The sequence below is a fragment of the Pongo pygmaeus genome, chromosome 20 (assembly GCF_028885625.2).
Source record: "Pongo pygmaeus isolate AG05252 chromosome 20, NHGRI_mPonPyg2-v2.0_pri, whole genome shotgun sequence".
NCBI classification, from domain to species: domain Eukaryota; kingdom Metazoa; phylum Chordata; class Mammalia; order Primates; family Hominidae; genus Pongo; species Pongo pygmaeus.
The window spans coordinates 46,333,366-46,353,243 of NC_072393.2; the positions used below are offsets into that span (position 1 = coordinate 46,333,366).

Sequence of the window (19,878 nt, forward strand, 5' to 3'; positions counted from 1 at the left end):
CTATCAAGATGAAGCCCCTTTCTCTGTGCCCAGGGCAGAAGAGGATCAACTCTTAGCTGTCTCCCCAAATGTGGCCCCCACTACTCTTAATGGATTTCCTCTTTATGGATTCAGCTGTGTCTGGAGGGAAACCCGCTCGCCCCCACCTGTTCCCTTCCCCGCCGCTCCCCTACAGGCCTGGTCCACTTGTTGGTGCGCGAATGGGGACAGAGGGGGCGCCCCGCACACCCCTGCGAGTCTAGCGCCCAGCCTGCGAGCCTCTGGCTAAGCGCCCAGCCCCACGCGCCCCCGCGCGGCCGCCGGGGAGGGAGTGGTGAGGAGGGGGGGGCCTGAGCGGGGGCGCGGCCGCCCTCCCCCGCGGGCGGGCGGGCGGGCGCGGCCGGGCCCCTCGGGCGGGCTGGGGCGGCGGCGCGGCGGAGCGCGGCGCTGCAGCCATGGCGGGCGGCGTGCGGCTGCTCTGGGTGTCGCTATTGGTGCTGCTGGCGCCGCTAGGGCCGCAGCCCGGACTGGGCCGGCCCGGAGAGCGTCTCCGCGTGCGCTTCACCCCGGTCGTGTGCGGCCTGCGCTGCGTCCATGGGCCGACCGGCTCCCGCTGTACCCCGACCTGCGCGCCCCGCAACGCCACCAGCGTGGACAGCGGCGCTCCCGGCGGGGCGGCCCCGGGGGGACCCGGCTTCCGCGCCTGTGAGTGCGGGGTGGTGGTCCCGAGAGAGCGGCTCCGGGGGGGTGGAGGATCCCTGGGGATGGAGGAGACAGTCCTCCAGGGAGAGGGAGCCCAGATTCCATATGCAACAGTGCAAGGGAATCTCAGGGGCTATTTGAGGAAGGGGGCCCCAAATTCCTGGCTTTTGGGGTTGGGTCCTGAGGGTTCCGATTTTGCAAGCAATGAGGGTTCTTAGAGGCCTGTGATGTCCCACGTGAGGGATTGGCGCCAGCTTTCATGCTTTGAGTCAAAATGGGGATCTCAGAATTGAGGGGCCTGAGAACTTTTGGGAGGGGGGCTCGAATTCTGAGACGCTGAGTAAGGAGTCCCCAGGGACCAAGCAAGAGTCTCAGGACCGCATGGGGGACGTCTCAGTTTCTATGTCTTTGGGTGGGAAGGTTCTGTGTGGGAATGCCTATGAGGTGGGGTACTAGAGAGAAGAAAGTTGATCCGAAGAGCTAAGAGGGAGAGGGCACAGAGACGGGGGTTGTGTGTGTGTGTGTGTGTGTGTGTGGCGGCGGGGGTGGTGGTGGGGTGTCTCCGCAGGACCTGAGTTGCAGGGGTCCCACGTGTGACAGAAATCCAGATAAGAGGGCTTACGGAAGGGGCGCCCCCTGGGGGCGGAGGGGACAGGAGGTGTATGCACCAGGCACTCCTAGAGATGGGGAGCCTTGGGGGTTCAGGTGAGGTGGGGGAGGGCGCGCCACCTGTTGTTCCAGGATGCAAAAGTGGGCAGACTCTCTGGGATCGGGCCTCCCTGCCCCCTACCCCGCAGACCCTATGGAGTGGGGAGTGGGGGCCCCTGGCGCGGAGAACTCGCCCAGCCTGGCCCCCAGCCAGCCCAGCCCGGCCGGCGTGAGCTCATCTCCCGCCTGAGCCCCCGCCCGCTGCCACTCGCTCTCTCCTCCCCTTCCTCCCTCTTTCTTTCACTCTTTCCCGGCCCAGCCCCAACGTGCCTGTGCCAGGCGCCATGCCCAGGCGGGTGCCAAGCCCCTGGGGGTGCAAGGAGTGGCATGTGAAGTGGGGGCTGACCTCAGAGGGACCCCTATGTCCTCAACTCCCCGCTTGGCCAGGGCTGTGGGGTATGACGTTGGCTGTGGCCATCTAGTGGTCCACCCTGGGTGTAGGCACCCCCAGGGAGCTGGCCTGGGGGCCTGCATTCAGGCCAAGAGAAGGCAGAGAAATGCCTCTGGAGCCTGGGAAATACCCTCAGACCTGGCTGGTTTCCCACCCCCTCCATCAGAGACCCTTCCCATTTTGCAATTTTGATTCTTAGTTAAGCCTCTCCTAGGCCCCACTACTCAATTAAAAGCCCCCATTAGACCACCCTGGAGTCGTGGCCCCACACTCCTACCTAAGGGAGCCCAGAGTTTTTGCTCCAGGCCCTAGGCCCACTCTCCACCCCTGGCAACAGACTTTAGAGACCACTCCTCCAGTGAAGTTCCCTCTCATTCTTCACTCCAGCCTCCCAAACTGTGCCTTTCCCCAGATAACTGTGTAGTATTGTCCAGAAGTCCTGTTCTTCTAGCTCACCCCCTTCCCCAGGAACTTCTGATCCCATTTATCTTCAGAAAACCTCAGGGTTGGTCTTGATAAGTGGGTTCTCCCAAGAGGACTCCAGATACTGTGCTCCTCACAGGCAGCCATTAATAAAAAGCCTTTGGCACTTAATCCTTAGCTGGGAGGGGAGGGGATTCCACATAGGGACTCGGCCAATTGAGCCTCTTAAGTGCTGATGACTTCCAGGAATTCCACTTCACTGTCTAAACCCTGTTTTCAGCACCGTCAAACTGGTTGTCTCCTAGGCTGCACTAGAGTCCTGTTTTCTAGGTAACTGTCCACAAAAGGACTCCTGCTGAAAGGGCGCCTCAGTTTCCTCTGAGCTAGGTTTCTCCATCCCAGAAACCTCCAGCCGTCTTTGAACTCGAGAGGACTGCCCTTTAGTCGATCTCCTCCCAGGACTCCAGTCCCTTTATCCTTCTAAATGGAGGTGGCTCTCCGCGTCCTTTCCTCTCTACAGTTGTGGCTCAGAATCCCACACGCGCCTCCCCCGGCCGCCTGCCTCCTCCCTCCCCTCCGCACAGCTGTCTCCAGCTGTTCTCTGCAGCCCCGGGAGAGAGAGGGAGGGGGTGCCCTCGCAGGACAGCCCAGCCTCCTTTGGCTCAAAGGTCCCGGGGCTCCCCAAGGGTCCGGAATGCGGAGTCTCCGCCCTGCCCCCGCCGCACCTCTCTCTTTGTTTACCCCGCCGCACAGCTGGCAGTGCCCCGCCCAGAGGTGGCCTGGGGCCCAGCGACGGCGCGCAGAGGGGAGTGGAGGCGCGTTCCCGCTCGTGGCCCCGCCCGGGTGCTACTGGAGGCTGTAAGGCCGAGCTAGAACTCTAAAGCCCCAGCCAGAAAGAAGTTGGGCGGAGACACAGCGCGGTGGGCGGAACTAGGGCACCCGGACGGCTTGGAGGTGGGGTGGGAGGGGCGTGAACAAGTGAGCCGGGCGAATCAGAGTGCGGAAAGGGGGGTGGGAGGGGCTAGAGGCGGCAGGTTAAGCTCCTGGGTAGGCGGGGTTTAGAATCCCGCGGGTAGAAGGTAATATGAGAGGGGCTACAAAGGGAGCACAGCCAGGGGGCGGGGGTAGGACTTCGTGGACCAAGCAGAGGGAGTGTGGGCGGGCATAGAATGCGAAGGAGACAGAGTTGGGCGGGGAGTTATGCCAGGGAGTGGTTAAAATGTGGTTTGAGTCAATGGAAGGGATCAGCATTGGGTCGGAGGGGCTGGAAGAGCAAAGGATTCCGTCGGACTACGGAATGGGCGGGGTCAGCGCCGTCTGGGCTGGTCTGGAACTCCGTGGACTCAGCCAGAAATTGGGATCCGAGAGGCTGACATGAAAGTGAATAAACAGCCTGAGGGCTGGCTGGGCTCACGCCTGTAATCCCAGCACTTTGGGAGACTGAGGCAGAAGGATTGCCTGAGCCCAGGAGTTCAAGACCAGCCTGGCCAACATAGTGAGACCCCGCCTCTACCAAATTTTTAAAAAACATAGCCCGATGTGGTGCACGCCTGTCGTCTCGGCTACTTAGGAGGCTCAGGTGGGAGGATCACTTCAGCTTAGGAAGTCGAGGCTGCAGAGCCATAATCACGCCACTGCATTCCAGCCTGGGCAATAGAGCGAGATCCTGCCGACTTAGTGGGTGGGGCTGTACCTCTGATGGCTGAACAACTGGACTGGGCCAATGCTGATGCCAGAATTGGGGCGGGGCCACATGACAGCTGAGGGCGGAGCGACTTAGAAATGAATGATACCTTGAGGGAGTAGGGACCTCAGGAGAACCTGCCAGGAATGATGGCGCCCCTGAATGTCCTCTTTCTCTTCCCAGTCCTGTGTCCCTTGATCTGTCACAATGGCGGTGTGTGCGTGAAGCCTGACCGCTGCCTCTGTCCCCCGGACTTCGCTGGCAAGTTCTGCCAGTTGCACTCCTCGGGCGCCCGGCCCCCGGCCCCGGCTATACCAGGCCTCACCCGCTCCGTGTACACTATGCCACTGGCCAACCACCGCGACGAGGAGCACGGTGAGGGAAGTGTGGCCAGAGTCCCCTCCGACCCCTGTCAAGCATTTCACCTGGCCCCTGACCCTCATCTTTCCCGCCTTCCCGATCACCTTTCCCAGCTCCCCCCCCTCGCCTTGTCTAGCCCCAGCCCATAAGAACCCGTGTAGACATCCTTTTGCCCGGCGGTGCCTCCCCTAGGCGTGGCATCTATGGTGAGCGTCCACGTGGAGCACCCGCAGGAGGCGTCGGTGGTGGTGCACCAGGTGGAGCGTGTGTCTGGCCCTTGGGAGGAGGCGGACGCTGAGGCGATGGCGCGGGCGGAAGCGGCTGCGCGGGCGGAGGCGGCAGCGCCCTACACGGTGTTGGCACAGAGCGCGCCGCGGGAGGACGGCTACTCAGACGCCTCGGGCTTCGGTTACTGCTTTCGGGAGCTGCGCGGAGGCGAAGTGAGAGGAGGCCGGTGGGGAGGGGCCCGGAGCTTGCCTCCGCGCGGGGGCGCGCTCACCCAACACTTCCCCGCAGTGCGCGTCCCCGCTGCCCGGGCTCCGGACGCAGGAGGTCTGCTGCCGAGGGGCCGGCTTGGCCTGGGGCGTTCACGACTGTCAGCTGTGCTCCGAGCGCCTGGGTAAGCCCCAGGACATCCCAGAGGTGCTCGGAGCTGGGGAGGGGTGAGAACCTCACCGTTCCTCCTACTCTGCCCTAGATAAACCCAGTTCACAAATTGTAGCCACGCCTACCCTATTGTGGAGGCGACTTCCAGTCCTGAGCTTTTCATACCGCTCTGGGACCACCCACCCTATTTTCTGACTTTGGCCACTCTGTTCTCACCCTGCCTTTGTGCCTTGGCCCCCCACCATATACTTTGGGAGTCTCCAATGTTGCCATTTCAAACTGCCAACCTAAGGCTGACCCTGCACTCAAACTACAGCCAACATCTTTTAGTCCCTCCCACCCGGTCTTCGTCTCTGCCCACTCCATTCTTGCTCTGCCCACTTGTCCCTGGCCCACCCCTCTCCTCTCGCCACAGGGAACTCCGAAAGAGTGAGCGCCCCAGATGGACCTTGTCCAACCGGCTTTGAAAGAGTTAATGGGTCCTGCGAAGGTGCGATGGGGCAGGGGTGGGAGGGGCTTGGTTCTGGGGGCAGGATTTGCAGGGATCAAGCTCCTGACTCCACGGTGACCTCCCCAACCCTGGCAGATGTGGATGAGTGCGCGACTGGCGGGCGCTGCCAGCACGGCGAGTGTGCAAACACGCGCGGCGGGTACACGTGCGTGTGCCCCGACGGCTTTCTGCTCGACTCGTCCCGCAGCAGCTGCATCTGTGAGCAACCAGCAGGCAGCTGAGGCTGGGTCCCGCCCTCCCTGCCCTCAGACGTCCCAGAGCGTCCTGGGGCCTTTAATTCCCTCGGACCCCCCCAGACTCCCGGGTTCCTCTCAGTCAGCCTTAGAGCCCCCTCAGAACTTCTCAGATTCTTATACAGCTTCAGCATCCCTGGACCACCTTTAGACCTTTCAAACCTTTTGGATCCAGATCCCTCCAGACTCCCAGACTTTTTTTTTTTTTTTTTTTTTTTTTTGGAGATGGAGTCTCGCTCTGTCGCCCAGGCTGGAGCTGGAGTGCAGTGGCAGGATCTCGGCTCACTGCAACCTCTGCCTCCTGGTTTCAAGTGATTCTCCTGCCTCGGCCTCCCGAGTAGCTAGAATTACAGGTGGGCATCACCATGCCCGGCTAATTTTTTTTTATATTGTTGGTAGAGACAGGGTTTCGCCATGTTGGCCAGGCTGGTCTCAAACCCCTGGCTTCAAGTGATCTGCCCACCTCAGCCTCCCAAAGTGCTGGGATTACAGGCGTAAGCCACTGCGCCCAGCTCTCCCAGACTTTCTGGAATCCTTCTCAGACCCCCAAATCCTCTCGTCCCCCTCGACGACTCGACTATCTTCAGATCTTGAGATCCTTCTCAGAGTCTCTCATTCACCACTGACACCCCACTGAGGCTCCAAGCCCTTCTCAGACCTCCAGAGCCCACTGCTGTCCTTCAGACCCTCTCAGACCTCTCCCAAATGCCCCTCGCACCCACCAACCCCCCACCCCCAACCCCAGAACCATTCCCCTCTCTCCCAAATCCCTCAGTGCCACAGCATTCCCAGCCCCGCCCTGAAGGATTTCCTCCCTGCTCCTCGCAGCCCAACACGTGATCTCAGAGGCCAAAGGGCCCTGCTTCCGCGTGCTCCGCGACGGCGGCTGTTCGCTGCCCATTCTGCGGAACATCACTAAACAGATCTGCTGCTGCAGCCGCGTAGGCAAGGCCTGGGGCCGGGGCTGCCAGCTCTGCCCACCCTTCGGCTCAGGTGAGCCCCTGCGGCAGTGCCTAGCCCTACGCGCAACACAGGTGGCGCTCATTCTACGCCCCGCCCTCCAACCCTGAGTTCACCGCCCCTAACCTGGCTGGCTGGGCTCCAGCCTTGGCCACGCCGCAGCCTCTCAGACCCGCAGGCCTCAGACTGGACAGCATCCATGGCTCCACCTCCATCTGTAGCCACACCCACCCCTCCATCCGTAGCCACAGCTACCCCGGAGCCCCCAAGTTAGGTTTTGTCTCCTGAGCGTCAACGCCCAGTCCCACCCTGTCCCTGAGCTTTGACCAAGTCCTTGGCTTCTGAGACACTGCCTTCAGCTTAGCCCCACCCCAGGCATGCCCCTCCCTGAGACACCTCCCTGGCATTCTATCTTCTACTTAAAACTAAATCCCACAAGGGAGCTATTTCCTAGCCTCCAACTCTGTCCCTGTAGACCCAACCAGACCCTGCCCTCAACCCTGTTCCTACCACCATCCCAAATGTGGGAAAACGCTCTTGGCCCCACCTTTAGCCTCTGAGACATTCTACTCTTTGGCCAGGACACCACCCCATCCCAGCCTCCAACTCAAACCTCTGACACTCTGCAGCCAAGCCCTGCCCCTAGCCAAGGCCAGAGTCTGGGCTTGCCATCGTTTTCCTCCCGCTCTCTTGTCTTCTCTCTGTCCCTCTCTCTTTCCTGTTCCCAGAGGGTTTCCGGGAGATCTGCCCGGCTGGCCCTGGCTACCACTACTCGGCCTCGGACCTCCGCTACAACACCAGACCCCTGGGCCAGGAGCCACCCCGAGTGTCACTCAGCCAGCCTCGTACCCTTCCAGCCACCTCTCGGCCATCTGCAGGTGAGCTGGCTCTGGCAGAAGTGGGTGCCATCTTCAAGGGGCTGCCCCGGCCCCATGGTGAAAGGAGGCAAGAGAGGATTTGGGCTCCACTCGTTGATACCCCTTCTTTATCAGGCTTTCTGCCCACCCATCGCCCGGAGCCCCGGCCTGAACCCCGGCCCGATTCCCGGCCTGGCCCTGAGCTTCCCTTGCCCAGCATCCCTGCCTGGATTGGTCCTGAGATTCCTGAATCAGGTTTGCTAGAAAGAACTGAGGGCATTGGGCCTGGAGCAGTGGCTCACGCCTGTAATCCCAGCACTTTGGGAGGCTGAGGAGGGTGGATCACCAGGTCAGGAGTTCGAGACCAGCCTGGCCAACATGGTGAAACCCTGTCTCTACTAAAACTACAAAAATTAGCTGGGCCTGGTGGCAGATGCCTGTAATCCCTGCTACTTGGGAGGCTGAGGCAGGAGAATCGCTGGAACCCAGGAGGCAGAGGTTGCAGTGAGCTGAGATCGTGCCATTGCACTCCAGCCTGAGCGACACTCCATCTCAAAAAAAAAAAAAAAAAAAGAATTCAGGGCATTGATGCGGGTATTACAGGTGGGATTCTGGGGTAAAAGACTCCAAGGTGAAGATTCCAGGTTACAGCAAATAGGAATGGTATGGGAAGAAATAAGCGTTTGAAGGGTTGGGTGGTAGTTAGATCAGGAGCTGGAGTCGGAGTTGGGCTCTTCTGTGTCAATTGAGCAAGCCATTTAACCTCTGAGACTCAGTTTTCTCATCGGTTGAGATACCTCTGAAGTGTCTGACACCTAGTAAGTGCTCAGATACTTACGGTAGATAATTATTTTTCATTATCTAATATTAGATAATTATTTCTCAGGTAGGGCACTAAGAATGTATCTCAGGCGGAGGGTTGGAGAGCAAACTATTCAAAACCAGAGACCTTGGGGTGGCATGATGAGGGGATTCGGCCAAGGGTCTGATGAGAACGTTCCAGGATAAAAAAAAATGGAGATCAGGAGAAGACTGGGCTTGCTTGGGGAGGAGACATCCATGAAGGTGTTTTATGGATGTCTCCGGGGGTGGGGGTTTTACTGGGATGAAAGGAACGGAGGATTCAGAGATGGGGGAACCCTGGCTGACTGGACCCCCCAGGTCCCTCCTCCGGCATGTGTCAGCGCAACCCCCAGGTCTGCGGCCCAGGACGCTGCATTTCCCGGCCCAGCGGCTACACCTGCGCTTGCGACTCTGGCTTCCGGCTCAGCCCCCAGGGCACCCGATGCATTGGTGAGCAAGGCGGAGGGCGCGGAAGGAGGCGGGGCGGGGGGCTTTGCCTTTTCACCTTGTCACCAGCCCCCTCCGTGTCCTCAGATGTGGACGAATGTCGCCGCGTGCCCCCGCCCTGTGCTCCCGGGCGCTGCGAGAACTCACCAGGCAGCTTCCGCTGCGTGTGCGGCCCGGGCTTCCGAGCCGGCCCACGGGCTGCGGAATGCCTGGGTGAGAAATTTGCCCCACCCAGCTCCAGGCCCACCTCAGGGTCTCGCTCCTGCTCTCACTCCAGAGCCTCTCCAGCCCTCCCACGCTTCCCCTCTCGGGTCCCGCCCCAGGACTGCTCTGCCCTGGCCCTTGGCCCCGCCCTTCCCTCACCCGCCTCCACCCTGCTCCAGCCTCCCTTTGACCCCACACCTACCCAGCTCCCAAACTGCCAGTTTCTATCCGGGGCTGGTCGCGGCTCGTATTGCCCCGTCCCCACGCCCAGGCCCCGCCCTTATTGGCCACGCCCCTCCCTGACTAACTCCCTTCTCCAGGCCCCGCCACTGTCCTGCAACTGCGGCAACCAATCCCCCGACCACGACCCCTGATTCCAACCCTGCCACACCAGAGCCCTGTCCCCAAACTGCTCCTTTCTTCTCTAGCCCCTACCTCACCTTCCCTTTACTCGGTCCCCAAAGCTCTCCTTTCTGCCCTTGCCCTACCAAACCCTCCCCTCCACAATTGCCCCTCTCACTGTGCCCCTCTCCGGCTGTCCTGGCCGGGTCCCCAGCCTGGCTCTGGCCCAAGCTTGGCCCCGCTCCCGCTTCCCTCTACCCCCGCCTCCCTGCGTCGCTTCTCCCGGGACTGTCTGCCCCAGTCCCAGCCGCCTGGTCTGTGCCCACAGACGTGGACGAATGCCACCGCGTGCCGCCGCCGTGTGACCTGGGGCGCTGCGAGAACACGCCAGGCAGCTTCCTGTGCGTGTGCCCTGCTGGGTACCAGGCTGCACCGCACGGAGCCAGCTGCCAGGGTGAGGGCCTGGGAGGGTCAGCTGGGAAGGGGTGTGAGGGGTTGGGTAGAGCGCAGTGATGAGGGCCAGAGAGACTGAACAACAGGGCAAAGCGAGCTGATTGATGGGAGACAGAGGCCAGGCTCTGGAGCAGATGTGTGGCCTGATGGCAGTAGAGAGAAACCTGGGATGGAGAGGCCAAGTGATGGGAAACAGAAAGGCTGAGTCATGGAAGATGGAGAAGCAGAGTGAGGAGGGATGGAAATGTCAGTAATCGGGTAAGGGGAGCAGAGTTATGGAGGACAGGGGAGAAGGAGGCCTTCTCATGGGGACTACAGAGACAGAACCAGCCAGGCAGCTTAGTAGGGATTGGTGGAAGATGCAGAGTCAGATGATGGTGACAAAGAGGAATAGTGATGGGGTCACGGGGACAGAATGTTGGAGGGTGGAAAGCCAAAGTGACAGAGGTCAGGGAGGCAGAGGGGAGCAAGTGACCCCGGGCCCCCTGCCCTGTGCAGATGTGGATGAATGCACCCAGAGCCCGGGCCTGTGTGGCCGAGGGGCCTGCAAGAACCTGCCTGGCTCTTTTCGCTGTGTTTGCCCGGCTGGCTTCCGGGGCTCGGCGTGTGAAGAGGATGTGGATGAGTGTGCCCAGGAGCCGCCGCCCTGCGGGCCCGGCCGCTGTGACAACACGGCAGGCTCCTTTCACTGTGCCTGCCCTGCTGGCTTCCGCTCCCGAGGGCCCGGGGCCCCCTGCCAAGGTGAGGGTGCTGAGCCCAGCCCTACTCCATCACTGTTTGCTGTGGACACTGGAGAGAGATTATTGAGGGGCAGAGAGGCGGAGTGTTGGGGCTCAGGGTTGGAGAACAGGGGCTGAGGGATAGGGGGGCCTCACTCCAGAGTCTTCTCTCCTTTCAACAAAATAAGATAGTCCTCCCCACCCCTCTTCCCTTTTTGAAAGATACTTTTGTGCTTATGGGAACCCTGAGGAGGGGGTCACCTGAGGCAGGGCAGGCAACATGGAGTTGATGCCTTAGCTCCACCTTAGTAGCTGAAGAGACCATTGAATGGGGACACGAGGAAGGCGTCTGTCTTCCTGGGAAGAGGGAGCAGCCTGAGGCAAGTCCAGAAGGCTGGCTCAAGACTGGAATGCTGGGGTGGGTGGTGATGGCCATGGGGATGGATTCAGGCCCCTTCCTCAGCCTCACTGGTCCCCTCTGCCCCAGATGTGGACGAGTGTGCCCGAAGCCCCCCACCCTGCACCTATGGCCGGTGTGAGAACACAGAAGGCAGCTTCCAGTGTGTCTGCCCCGTGGGCTTCCAACCCAACGCTGCTGGCTCCGAGTGCGAGGGTGAGGCCAGGGAGGGAGGGAGGAGTGTGGATGGGTGAGGCGGGCGTTGGACCACTGCTTCAAGGCCACCCTCTCCCCTGCCCCCCAGATGTGGATGAGTGTGAGAACCACCTGGCATGCCCTGGGCAGGAGTGTGTGAACTCGCCTGGCTCCTTCCAGTGCAGGGCCTGTCCTTCTGGCCACCACCTGCACCGTGGCAGATGCACTGGTGAGACCAGGCCCTGGCTGTGACCTTGGGCCTGCATCATGTCCCCCGACCCTTGACCCAGATCACAACTATGACCTGGCCCATAACCTCCTGACCTGGACCTCAGTCCCTCAGTCCCCAGAGCCTGTGACTCCTGACCCTGACCTGGACCACAACTCTTGACCCTGAATGTGACTCCTGAGACCCAACTTGACAGTAACATTTGACCCTAACCATCACCCTTGATGATAGTCCCTGTCCATACCCTGATAGCAATTGTAACCCTGGTGACTCTGGCCCTGAGTGTGACCTATAACTCCTGAATTTGACTGTGAAATTTGACCCTAATCATAACCACTAACCATAGCACTGACCATAACCTTGACTGTGTGACTCTTGATCCTGTTTCTTTCACAGCCCCTGCCGCTTCTCAGAATCCCTTCTCTGGAACCTGGTTGGGTTCATAATCCCTGACCCTGGCCCCTGACTTGAGGCAGAATTCTGGACCCTGACTATAACTTCTGATCCTAACTGGATTCAGATTCCAGTCACTAACTCTGAACCATGGCTCAGCCGAATCCCATCCAATGATCCTAGTTTATAATACGTGACTGGTCCCTTGCCCTAGTTCATTTCTGATCCCTGTCTAAGCTAGAGTCCCCTCTCCTGACTCCAAAATCCTGGTACAGGTAGTTCCTAGAAACCTAGACCCACAGGGCTTGCAACCATGGTCACCGGAACCCGGGAACCTTGGTCAGCCCTACCCACCTCTGCCATAGAGCCCTCCCCCAGCCTCCAACTCATGAGACTTCCCACCACCTCCCCCAGACCCCCTACTCCAAGGGGATTGGTCGGGTGTGTCCTGAGACTGGACCCTTTCTGAACACCCCCACCCCCCACAGATGTGGACGAATGCAGTTCGGGTGCCCCTCCCTGTGGTCCCCACGGCCACTGCACTAACACCGAAGGCTCCTTCCGCTGCAGCTGCGCGCCAGGCTACCGGGCGCCGTCGGGTCGGCCCGGGCCCTGCGCAGGTGAGCAGCATAGGGACCCGCCAGAGAGTCTGGGAGTAGGGCCTGGGTTCCAGGGCAAAGCCGGCTGGAAAGTTGGAGGCGGGACCAAGGCGCTGTGGGGAGGAGCTTAGAAACCTGGCATTGGTGGGGGCGGGGTTACTGCGATGTGGGCGGAGCTTGTGCCTGGGAGGCTGGGTCCCGTGACTCCGCCCAATCTCTCGTGTACCCTAGACGTGAACGAGTGCCTGGAGGGCGATTTCTGCTTCCCTCACGGCGAGTGCCTCAACACTGACGGCTCCTTTGCCTGTACTTGTGCCCCCGGCTACCGACCCGGACCCCGCGGAGCCTCTTGCCTCGGTTCGTACCCAGGCTGATCCTGGCCCCGGAAAGGGTGGGCTTAGGGCAGGAAAAGGCGGGACGGGGAGAAGAGGGCGAAAAGGGGAAAACAAGTTTTTAGCCGGGGTCTTCCAGCAGGATCGGGGCAGCGGGTGGGAGTCTCGAGGCAGTGAGGGGGGGCGGGGCGTGGAGAGGAAAGGGCGGAGTCTGGGTATTTGGACCGTGATTGTAAAGAAGCTGTTCCAACCCCGTCGGGGGGCGGTGTTTGCAGAGAGGGAAGTAGCGTGAGGCAGGTTGGGGAAGGCGTGAAAGGCCTAGGAGCACCGAGGGGCGGTGGAGGGGTGTGGCCTGGAATGTTAGGCGGAGCGGGAGGTGGGCCGGGCTTTCGGACGCCCTGTCCCGCAGACGTTGACGAGTGCAGCGAGGAGGACCTTTGCCAGAGCGGCATCTGTACCAACACCGACGGCTCCTTCGAGTGCGTCTGTCCTCCGGGGCACCGCGCCGGCCCGGACCTCGCCTCCTGCCTCGGTGAGAGGCCCCGCCCCGGCCTGATCCCGCCTCCCTCTGACTCCCCGACTCGCCGATTGGCCTCCCACCTCTGTCTTTCCTCCTCCGCTTCTCCCCTCCCCTTACCTCTTTCCCCCGCCTCCTCTCCTAGCCTCCCCATCTCTCCTCTACCCCAATCTTCCCCTACCCTCTCCTCTGCTTGCCCGGCCTCCCCCTTCTGACTCTTCTCTCCCCTCCTTGTATCCCCCATCTTGCCTCCCTGCTTCCCACATCCGACCACCCAACCTCTCTCCTCAGACGTGGACGAATGTCGCGAGCGAGGCCCAGCCCTGTGCGGGTCGCAGCGCTGTGAGAACTCTCCCGGGTCCTACCGCTGTGTGCGGGACTGCGATCCTGGGTACCACGCGGGCCCCGAGGGCACTTGTGACGGTGAGCCTGCCTCCACCCGCCTTCGCTAGCGCTTGCAACGGGGTGCTGGAGGCTGCTCCCTTGGGGACCGAGGAGGGGCGCCCTGCTTCCCAGACTTAGGGGGAGGGAAGGAACACCCTCCCACCGTATCTCTGTAGTGGAAATAAGCCGCCACCGTGTCCATGTATTTTCTTGTGTCAGGATCACGGCCAAGCCTCCCTTCTACCCGCAGTACATTCCCCCTCTGCAGCTGAAGCCCGGTCCACATTTTAGGCTACGCCCCCAGTAAGACACCTCCCCAAAACTGTTAGGCCCCGCCCCTTCCAATCGGCCTCTGGATTAAAACCCCCTCTTTAGGCCCCTTCTCTTCCTAACAGAACTTTGGACGCGCCCTTTCCCCGCCCTCCACCAGTCCTACTTCCAGCCTTCCCTCCAAAGAGGCCCAATCCCGGCGGCCCTAGGCCCCATCCTTTTCCAATGAGAAATTCCCAAGGTGAAATTCTCCTAGCATTGGCCCCCGCCCGTTTAAGCTCTGCCCTTCCTCGGTCTCTCTAGACTGGGCTTTCCATTCGCTCACATGCCTCCAGTCTCTCGGAACACTCAGGCCCTCCCTTCCTATCTTTGCTCCTCCCACAGACCCGCCCCTTGCCTTTTCTCACTTTCCAGGCCTTCCCTCCCGCCCCGCTCTTTCACCCCTCCCGGGTCAGGCTCCAGCGAGGCAGGAGGGTGGGGCTAATCTTCCATACAGTATATATGTTTTTTTGTCGGGGGATGATGGTGTGTAAGTCCGCATCTTGTGGAACACATGAAACAAAACATCTGTGGGCTGCCGTTGACTCTGCTAGACCTCTGACTCATGGAAGTCTAGCTTCATAAGATCTCATTCATTAATTCCACAAGAATTCACTAAGCACCTACTCTATGCCAGCGTCTGGAAAAGGTAATAAGAGCAACAGGAAATAAGTCATGTAAAAACCCCTGCCTTCCTGGAGTTATTGTGGGGTAATAAATATGTAAATAAATTCAAGATGTATACAACAGGCCAGGAGCTGTGGCTCATGCCTGTAATCCCAGCACTTTGGGAGGCCAAGGCAGATGGATCACGCGGTCAGGAGATCGAGACTAGCCTGGCCAACATGGTGAAACCCCGTCTCTACTAAAAATACAAAAATTAGCTGGGCGTGGTGGCATGCGCCTTTAGTCCCAGCTACTCAGGAGACTGAGGCAGAAGAATCGCTTGAACCTGGGAGGCGGAGGTGGCAGTTGAGCCGAGATCGTGCCACTGCACTCCAGCCTGGGCTACAGAGTGAGACTGTCTCAAAAAAAAATTTATACAACAAAAAACTGGGGGGCACCTTACTATGTGTTGGGCACTGGAGATGTAGCAAGGAACAAAACAGACACAAATCCCTGCTATTGTAGAGTTTGCATTCTAGAGAGGCGACAGTTGGCATACCAATAAATACATACGTATAAGGTCAGGTTTAGGAAGGAAAACAAAGCAGGACAAATGGGACAGAGATGACAGAGCAGTGGAGGGAGGAGTGCTAGGAGGGCTTGACCTAGACACCAGACAGAAGCGAGGGAGGCAGCCATGCAGAGAGCTGAGGGGAGACTGTTCCTGGCAGAGGGAAGAGCCAGTGCAAAGGCCCTGAGGCAGGACCATGCTTTTGAGAAATGGCAGTGAGGACTTGAGAGTTACCAACTATGCTAGGTGTGGTGGCACATGCTTGTAATACCAGCTACTCAGGAGGCTAAGGTGGGAGAATTGCCTGAACCCAGGAGGTTGAAGCTCCAGTGAGCCATGATCCTGTCACTGCACTCCAGCCTGAGCAACAGAGCAAGACTCCATTTTTTAAAAAAAAAAGGCCGGATGTGGTGGCTCATGCCTGTAATCCCAGCACTTTGGAAGGCTGAGGCAGATAGATCGCCTGAGGTCAGGAGTTCAAGACCAGCCTGGCCAATATGATGAAACCCCATGTCTACTAAAAAAAAAAAAAAAAAAAAAAAAAGTAGTGGCTGGGCGTGGTGGCTCACACCTGTAATCCTAGGACTTGAGGAGGCCGAGGTGGGCAGATCACTTGAGGTCAGGAGTTCGAGACCATTCTGGTCAACATGGTGAAATCTCATTTCTACTAAAAATACGAAAATTAGCTGGGCATGATGGTGCATGCCTGTAGTCCCAGCTGCTCTAGAAGCTGAGGCAGAATTGCTTGAACCCAGGAGGCAAAGGTTGCAGTGAGCCGAGATTGAGCCACTGCACTCCAGCCTGAGTGAAAGAGCGAGACTCTGCCTCAAAGAAAAAACAAAGTGTTCAACATTGTTGATCTTTAGAAGCTCAGGCTCCTAGAATACCAGATTGCTAAAGACTTCTTAGTCTTGGACACCGGAAGTGGTGTTAGAACTTCTGAGTTCAGGCCTTTGACTCCCCTTTCATCTCCTCCACACTCTGCAGATGTGGATGAGTGCCAAGAATATGGTCCCGAGATTTGTGGAGCTCAGCGTTGTGAGAACACCCCTGGCTCCTACCGCTGCACACCGGCCTGTGACCCTGGCTATCAGCCCACGCCAGGGGGCGGATGCCAGGGTGGGTGTCCATCAGGCATCGGGTGAGATGTGGAGATGGTAGAAGGTCCAGAAATGGCCTGACTGTCTGGTGGTTGCAGATGTGGACGAATGCCGGAACCGGTCCTTCTGCGGTGCCCATGCCGTGTGCCAGAACCTGCCCGGCTCCTTCCAGTGCCTCTGTGACCAGGGTTACGAGGGGGCACGGGATGGGCGTCACTGCGTGGGTACGGGACTTCAGGAGGTGGATGGGACCAAAGTGGGTGGGGGAGGTTGGTCAGGCCCTGTCCCTCCCTATATATCTGAACAAATGGGAACTTTCGGGTTGTGGAATTTAGACTTTGGAATATAAGATCATCTTCATGCCAGGCACTGTGGCTCACGCCTGTAATCCCAGTACTTTGGGAGGCTGAGGCAGGTAGATCACTTGAAGTCAGGAGTTTGAAACCAGCCTGGCCAACAATGGTGAAACCTCGTCTCTACTAAAAACACAAAAATTAGCCGGATCTGGTGGCGCATGCCTGTAATCCCAGCTACTTAGGAAGCTGAGGCACAAGAATTGCCTGAACCCGAGAGGTGGAGGTTGCAGTGAGCCAAGATTGTGCCATTGCACTCCAGCCTGGGTGACAGAGTGAGACCCTGTCTCAAAAAAAAAAAAAAAAAAATCATCTCAGAACTGTTGTAGTGGCTGGTGACAGAAACCTGACTTAATCAGGTTTTATTTTTGTGTGCATGCTTTTAAAAATGTATAAAGTATAAATGTATAAAGTGCTAATCTTAAGTGTTCATAAACATTAATCTTTCCTAACATTTTATAAAGAAAATTTCTAAACACAAAGCAAATTGAGAGAATCATAGAATGAATACCTACCTACTCATGGTCTAGATTATATTATCATTTTATTACACTTGCTTCCTCACATATCTATCCATTAATCCATCTAATTTTGTGGACAGAGTTAAAAGTAAATTGCAGGCACCAGTCCGCTTCCCCATAAATTCTTCAATATGCATATCACTAACCAGAGTTCGATATGTGTTTACCAATATATTCTTCTCTTCTCTCTCTCTCTTTTTTTTTTTTTTAACTTTGAGGTGGGGTCTTGCTCTGTTGCCCAGGCTGGAGTGTGGTTGTTTGATCATAACTTACTGCAGCCTCTAACTCCTGGGCTCAAGCCATCCTCCCTCCAGAAATGAGTTTCTGAGTAGCTGGTACCACAGGCACATGCAACCATGCCCAGCTAATGTTTTTAATTTTTGTAGAGATGAGTTTTTTTTTTTTTTTTGGAGATGGAGTTTTGCTCTAGTTATCCAGGCTGGAGTGCAATGGCATGATCTCGGCTCACTGCAACCTCTACCTCCTGGGTTCAAGCGATTCTCCTGCCTCAGCCTCCCAAGTAGCTGAGATTACAGGCGCCCACCACTATGCCCAGCTAATTTTTTGTACTTTGAGTAGAGACGGAGTTTTGCCATGTTGGCCAGGCTAGTCTTGAACTCCTGACCTCAGGTGATCCACCCACCTTGGCCTCCTAAAGTGCTAGGATTACAGGCATGAGCCACCACGCTTGGCCTGTAGAGATGAATTCTTGCTCTGTTGCCCAGGCTGGTCTCAAACTCCTGGCTTTAAGCAACCCTCCTTCCTTGGCCTCCGAAAGCACTGGGATTACAGGCATGAGCCATTGTACCCTACAGATATTTTCATTCAACGTTCAATTTATATACAGTGAAATGCAGGAATCTTAATTATACATTCTGTAAATTTTCACAAATGCCAACACAACAGGTTTTATTTCTTTAAAGGGAATTAAAACTATAAAGTCCTGGGATATATTTGAACTCTAGGCATAACTGGATCCAGGAATTTTAACAAGGCTATTTCTATCTTCTCTGAGTTCTGCTTTCTTCTATTGCATGATTTTCAGGCAGATTATTTTTCACAATGATGAAGGTGGCCCTAGAACATCTGGGCTAACATCCCCAGTTGGCAACCCTAGAGCTAAAAATGGAGGTTTTCAATATTTCTAGCAAAAGTGCCAGGCCTGGCTTTGACTGACCCAGCATGATCACTGCCTGTGTCTGAACCAGAGAAATGCCACCATCTGTTTGGTCATTCCTGGAACTTGTGCCCACCTCTCAGAGTAGATATAGCCTTACTCAAAGCACAGGATTGAAAATAGAGGAGCACAGGGTTCCCAAGGGAAATTCAAGGTTTCTCACTAGAAGAAAAACAGATGACGGGGTCTGGGCCATTAAATATACCCGTTATATTTGAAAGCTCAGACTTCTGGACCTTTGGAATCATAGAAGCTTATAACCACTGAGTCCCTCTCCCCTGTTGTCTCCTGCTTACAGATGTGAATGAGTGTGAAACACTACAGGGTGTATGTGGAGCTGCCCTGTGTGAAAATGTAGAAGGCTCCTTCCTCTGTGTCTGCCCCAACAGCCCGGAGGAGTTTGACCCCATGACTGGACGCTGTGTTCCCCCACGAACTTCTGCTGGTAAGACTGATGTGTCTATTTAACTGATGGCAGCTGGTCCTATGGGAAAATCATGTGGTCTAATCATTCCTGATGTGGACAGCTACCATCAGTTAAATACTGTTGTTTTAAACATCAACAAAAGACACATAAGTTAACATGGGTAGTGAGACTGTGTCAGAAGAATTAGATCCTAGTCCTGACTCTACCAGATTCTGTCATTCAACAAATGTTCACAGGGCGTGCACTGTGTTCAGGCCATCTTCTGGGCACTGAGAACATAGTAGTGACCAGAAGGGATCACTGTCTGTCCAGTGGGGCAGACAGAGATATCACCAGATAGTGACAACCCAGAGAAATCAACAAGACTGTGATGGGGAAAGCCCAGGGGGGTTTTGGAGGAGGCTCCTGGCCCAGCATGAGAAGAGGGTTAGGGAGTTCTTCCTGTAGGAGAGGACATCTGAACTGAGAGCTGCAGGATGAGTAGAAACGAGCCAGGCCCGATGTGTGAGGAGGGCATTCTGGGCAGAGGACACAGCAAGGGCAAAGGCCTGGCAAAGCCAGAGAGCATCTGGCATGTGAGAAGAACTGAAACAGGTTCAACATGGCATGATTTAGAGAGAGGAAGGAGTGGGGAGAGATGGGGCCAGGGAAAGAGTCAGGTGCCCGATCACACTGACTTATCACAGTAAGAGAGCACTGCGGTACCATGGAAGGGGTTTCGGCGTTTTTTTGGAAATTTTTTAAAAAATATTTTTCTTTTAAGACAGGGTCGTACCTTCACCCAGGCTGGAGTGCAGTGGCGCGATCTCAGCTCACTGCAACCTCCACCTCCTGTGCTCAAGGAATCCTCCAACCTCAGCCTGCTGAGTAACTGGGACTACAGGCACATACCACCACCACAGCTAATTTTTGTATTTTTTGTAGAGATGTGGTTTTGTCGTGTTGCCCAGGCTGCAGTTTTTTGTTGTTTTTTTTTTTTTAATTTTTAAATGTTACATATTTAGGCTAGGATTGGTGGCTCAAGCCTGTAATCCCAGCTCTTTGGGAGGCCAAGGCGGGAGGATCACCCGAGGTCAGGAGTTCGAGACCAGCATGGCCAACATGGCAAAACCCCGTCTCTACTAAAAATACAAAAATTAGCTGGGTGTGGTGGTGCACGCCTGTAATCCCAGCTTCTCGAAAGGCTGAGGCAGGAAAATCGCTTGAATCCAGGAGGCGGAGGTTGTGGGATTGCGCCACTGCACTCCAGCCTGGGTGATAGAGGGAGACTCCGTCTCAAAAAAAAAAAAAAAAAAAAAAAAGCTATGTATTTATTTATTTATTATTTATTTATTTTTAATAATTTC

General features: G+C 56.9%; 1 protein-coding gene across 30 annotated transcripts in view; it reads left to right on the plus strand.

The window, feature by feature from the left end:
• LTBP4 (latent transforming growth factor beta binding protein 4) overlaps nt 1-19,878 on the plus strand; it is a 32,600-nt gene that overhangs the window by 3,807 nt on the left and 8,915 nt on the right. For 5 of the 30 annotated variants that reach the window (XM_054464499.2, XM_063658242.1, XM_063658222.1 and 2 more), the window contains exons 5-25: nt 4,071-4,262; nt 4,440-4,687; nt 4,764-4,866; nt 5,269-5,343; nt 5,440-5,562; nt 6,426-6,590; nt 7,286-7,435; nt 7,550-7,669; nt 8,576-8,707; nt 8,792-8,917; nt 9,579-9,704; nt 10,202-10,444; nt 10,910-11,035; nt 11,124-11,243; nt 12,125-12,256; nt 12,467-12,592; nt 12,977-13,099; nt 13,376-13,507; nt 15,942-16,073; nt 16,153-16,278; nt 18,404-18,550. In XM_054464499.2, the coding sequence (XP_054320474.2) occupies nt 4,071-4,262; nt 4,440-4,687; nt 4,764-4,866; nt 5,269-5,343; nt 5,440-5,562; nt 6,426-6,590; nt 7,286-7,435; nt 7,550-7,669; nt 8,576-8,707; nt 8,792-8,917; nt 9,579-9,704; nt 10,202-10,444; nt 10,910-11,035; nt 11,124-11,243; nt 12,125-12,256; nt 12,467-12,592; nt 12,977-13,099; nt 13,376-13,507; nt 15,942-16,073; nt 16,153-16,278; nt 18,404-18,550 (2,967 nt within the window). Of the gene's footprint in view, nt 1-383; nt 685-4,070; nt 4,263-4,439; nt 4,688-4,763; nt 4,867-5,268; nt 5,344-5,439; nt 5,563-6,425; nt 6,591-7,285; nt 7,436-7,549; nt 7,670-8,575; nt 8,708-8,791; nt 8,918-9,578; nt 9,705-10,201; nt 10,445-10,909; nt 11,036-11,123; nt 11,244-12,124; nt 12,257-12,466; nt 12,593-12,976; nt 13,100-13,375; nt 13,508-15,941; nt 16,074-16,152; nt 16,279-18,403; nt 18,551-19,878 lie in introns of those variants that run through there. The other 25 variants (XM_054464506.2, XM_054464508.2, XM_063658231.1 and 22 more) reach the window with 14 other exon arrangements.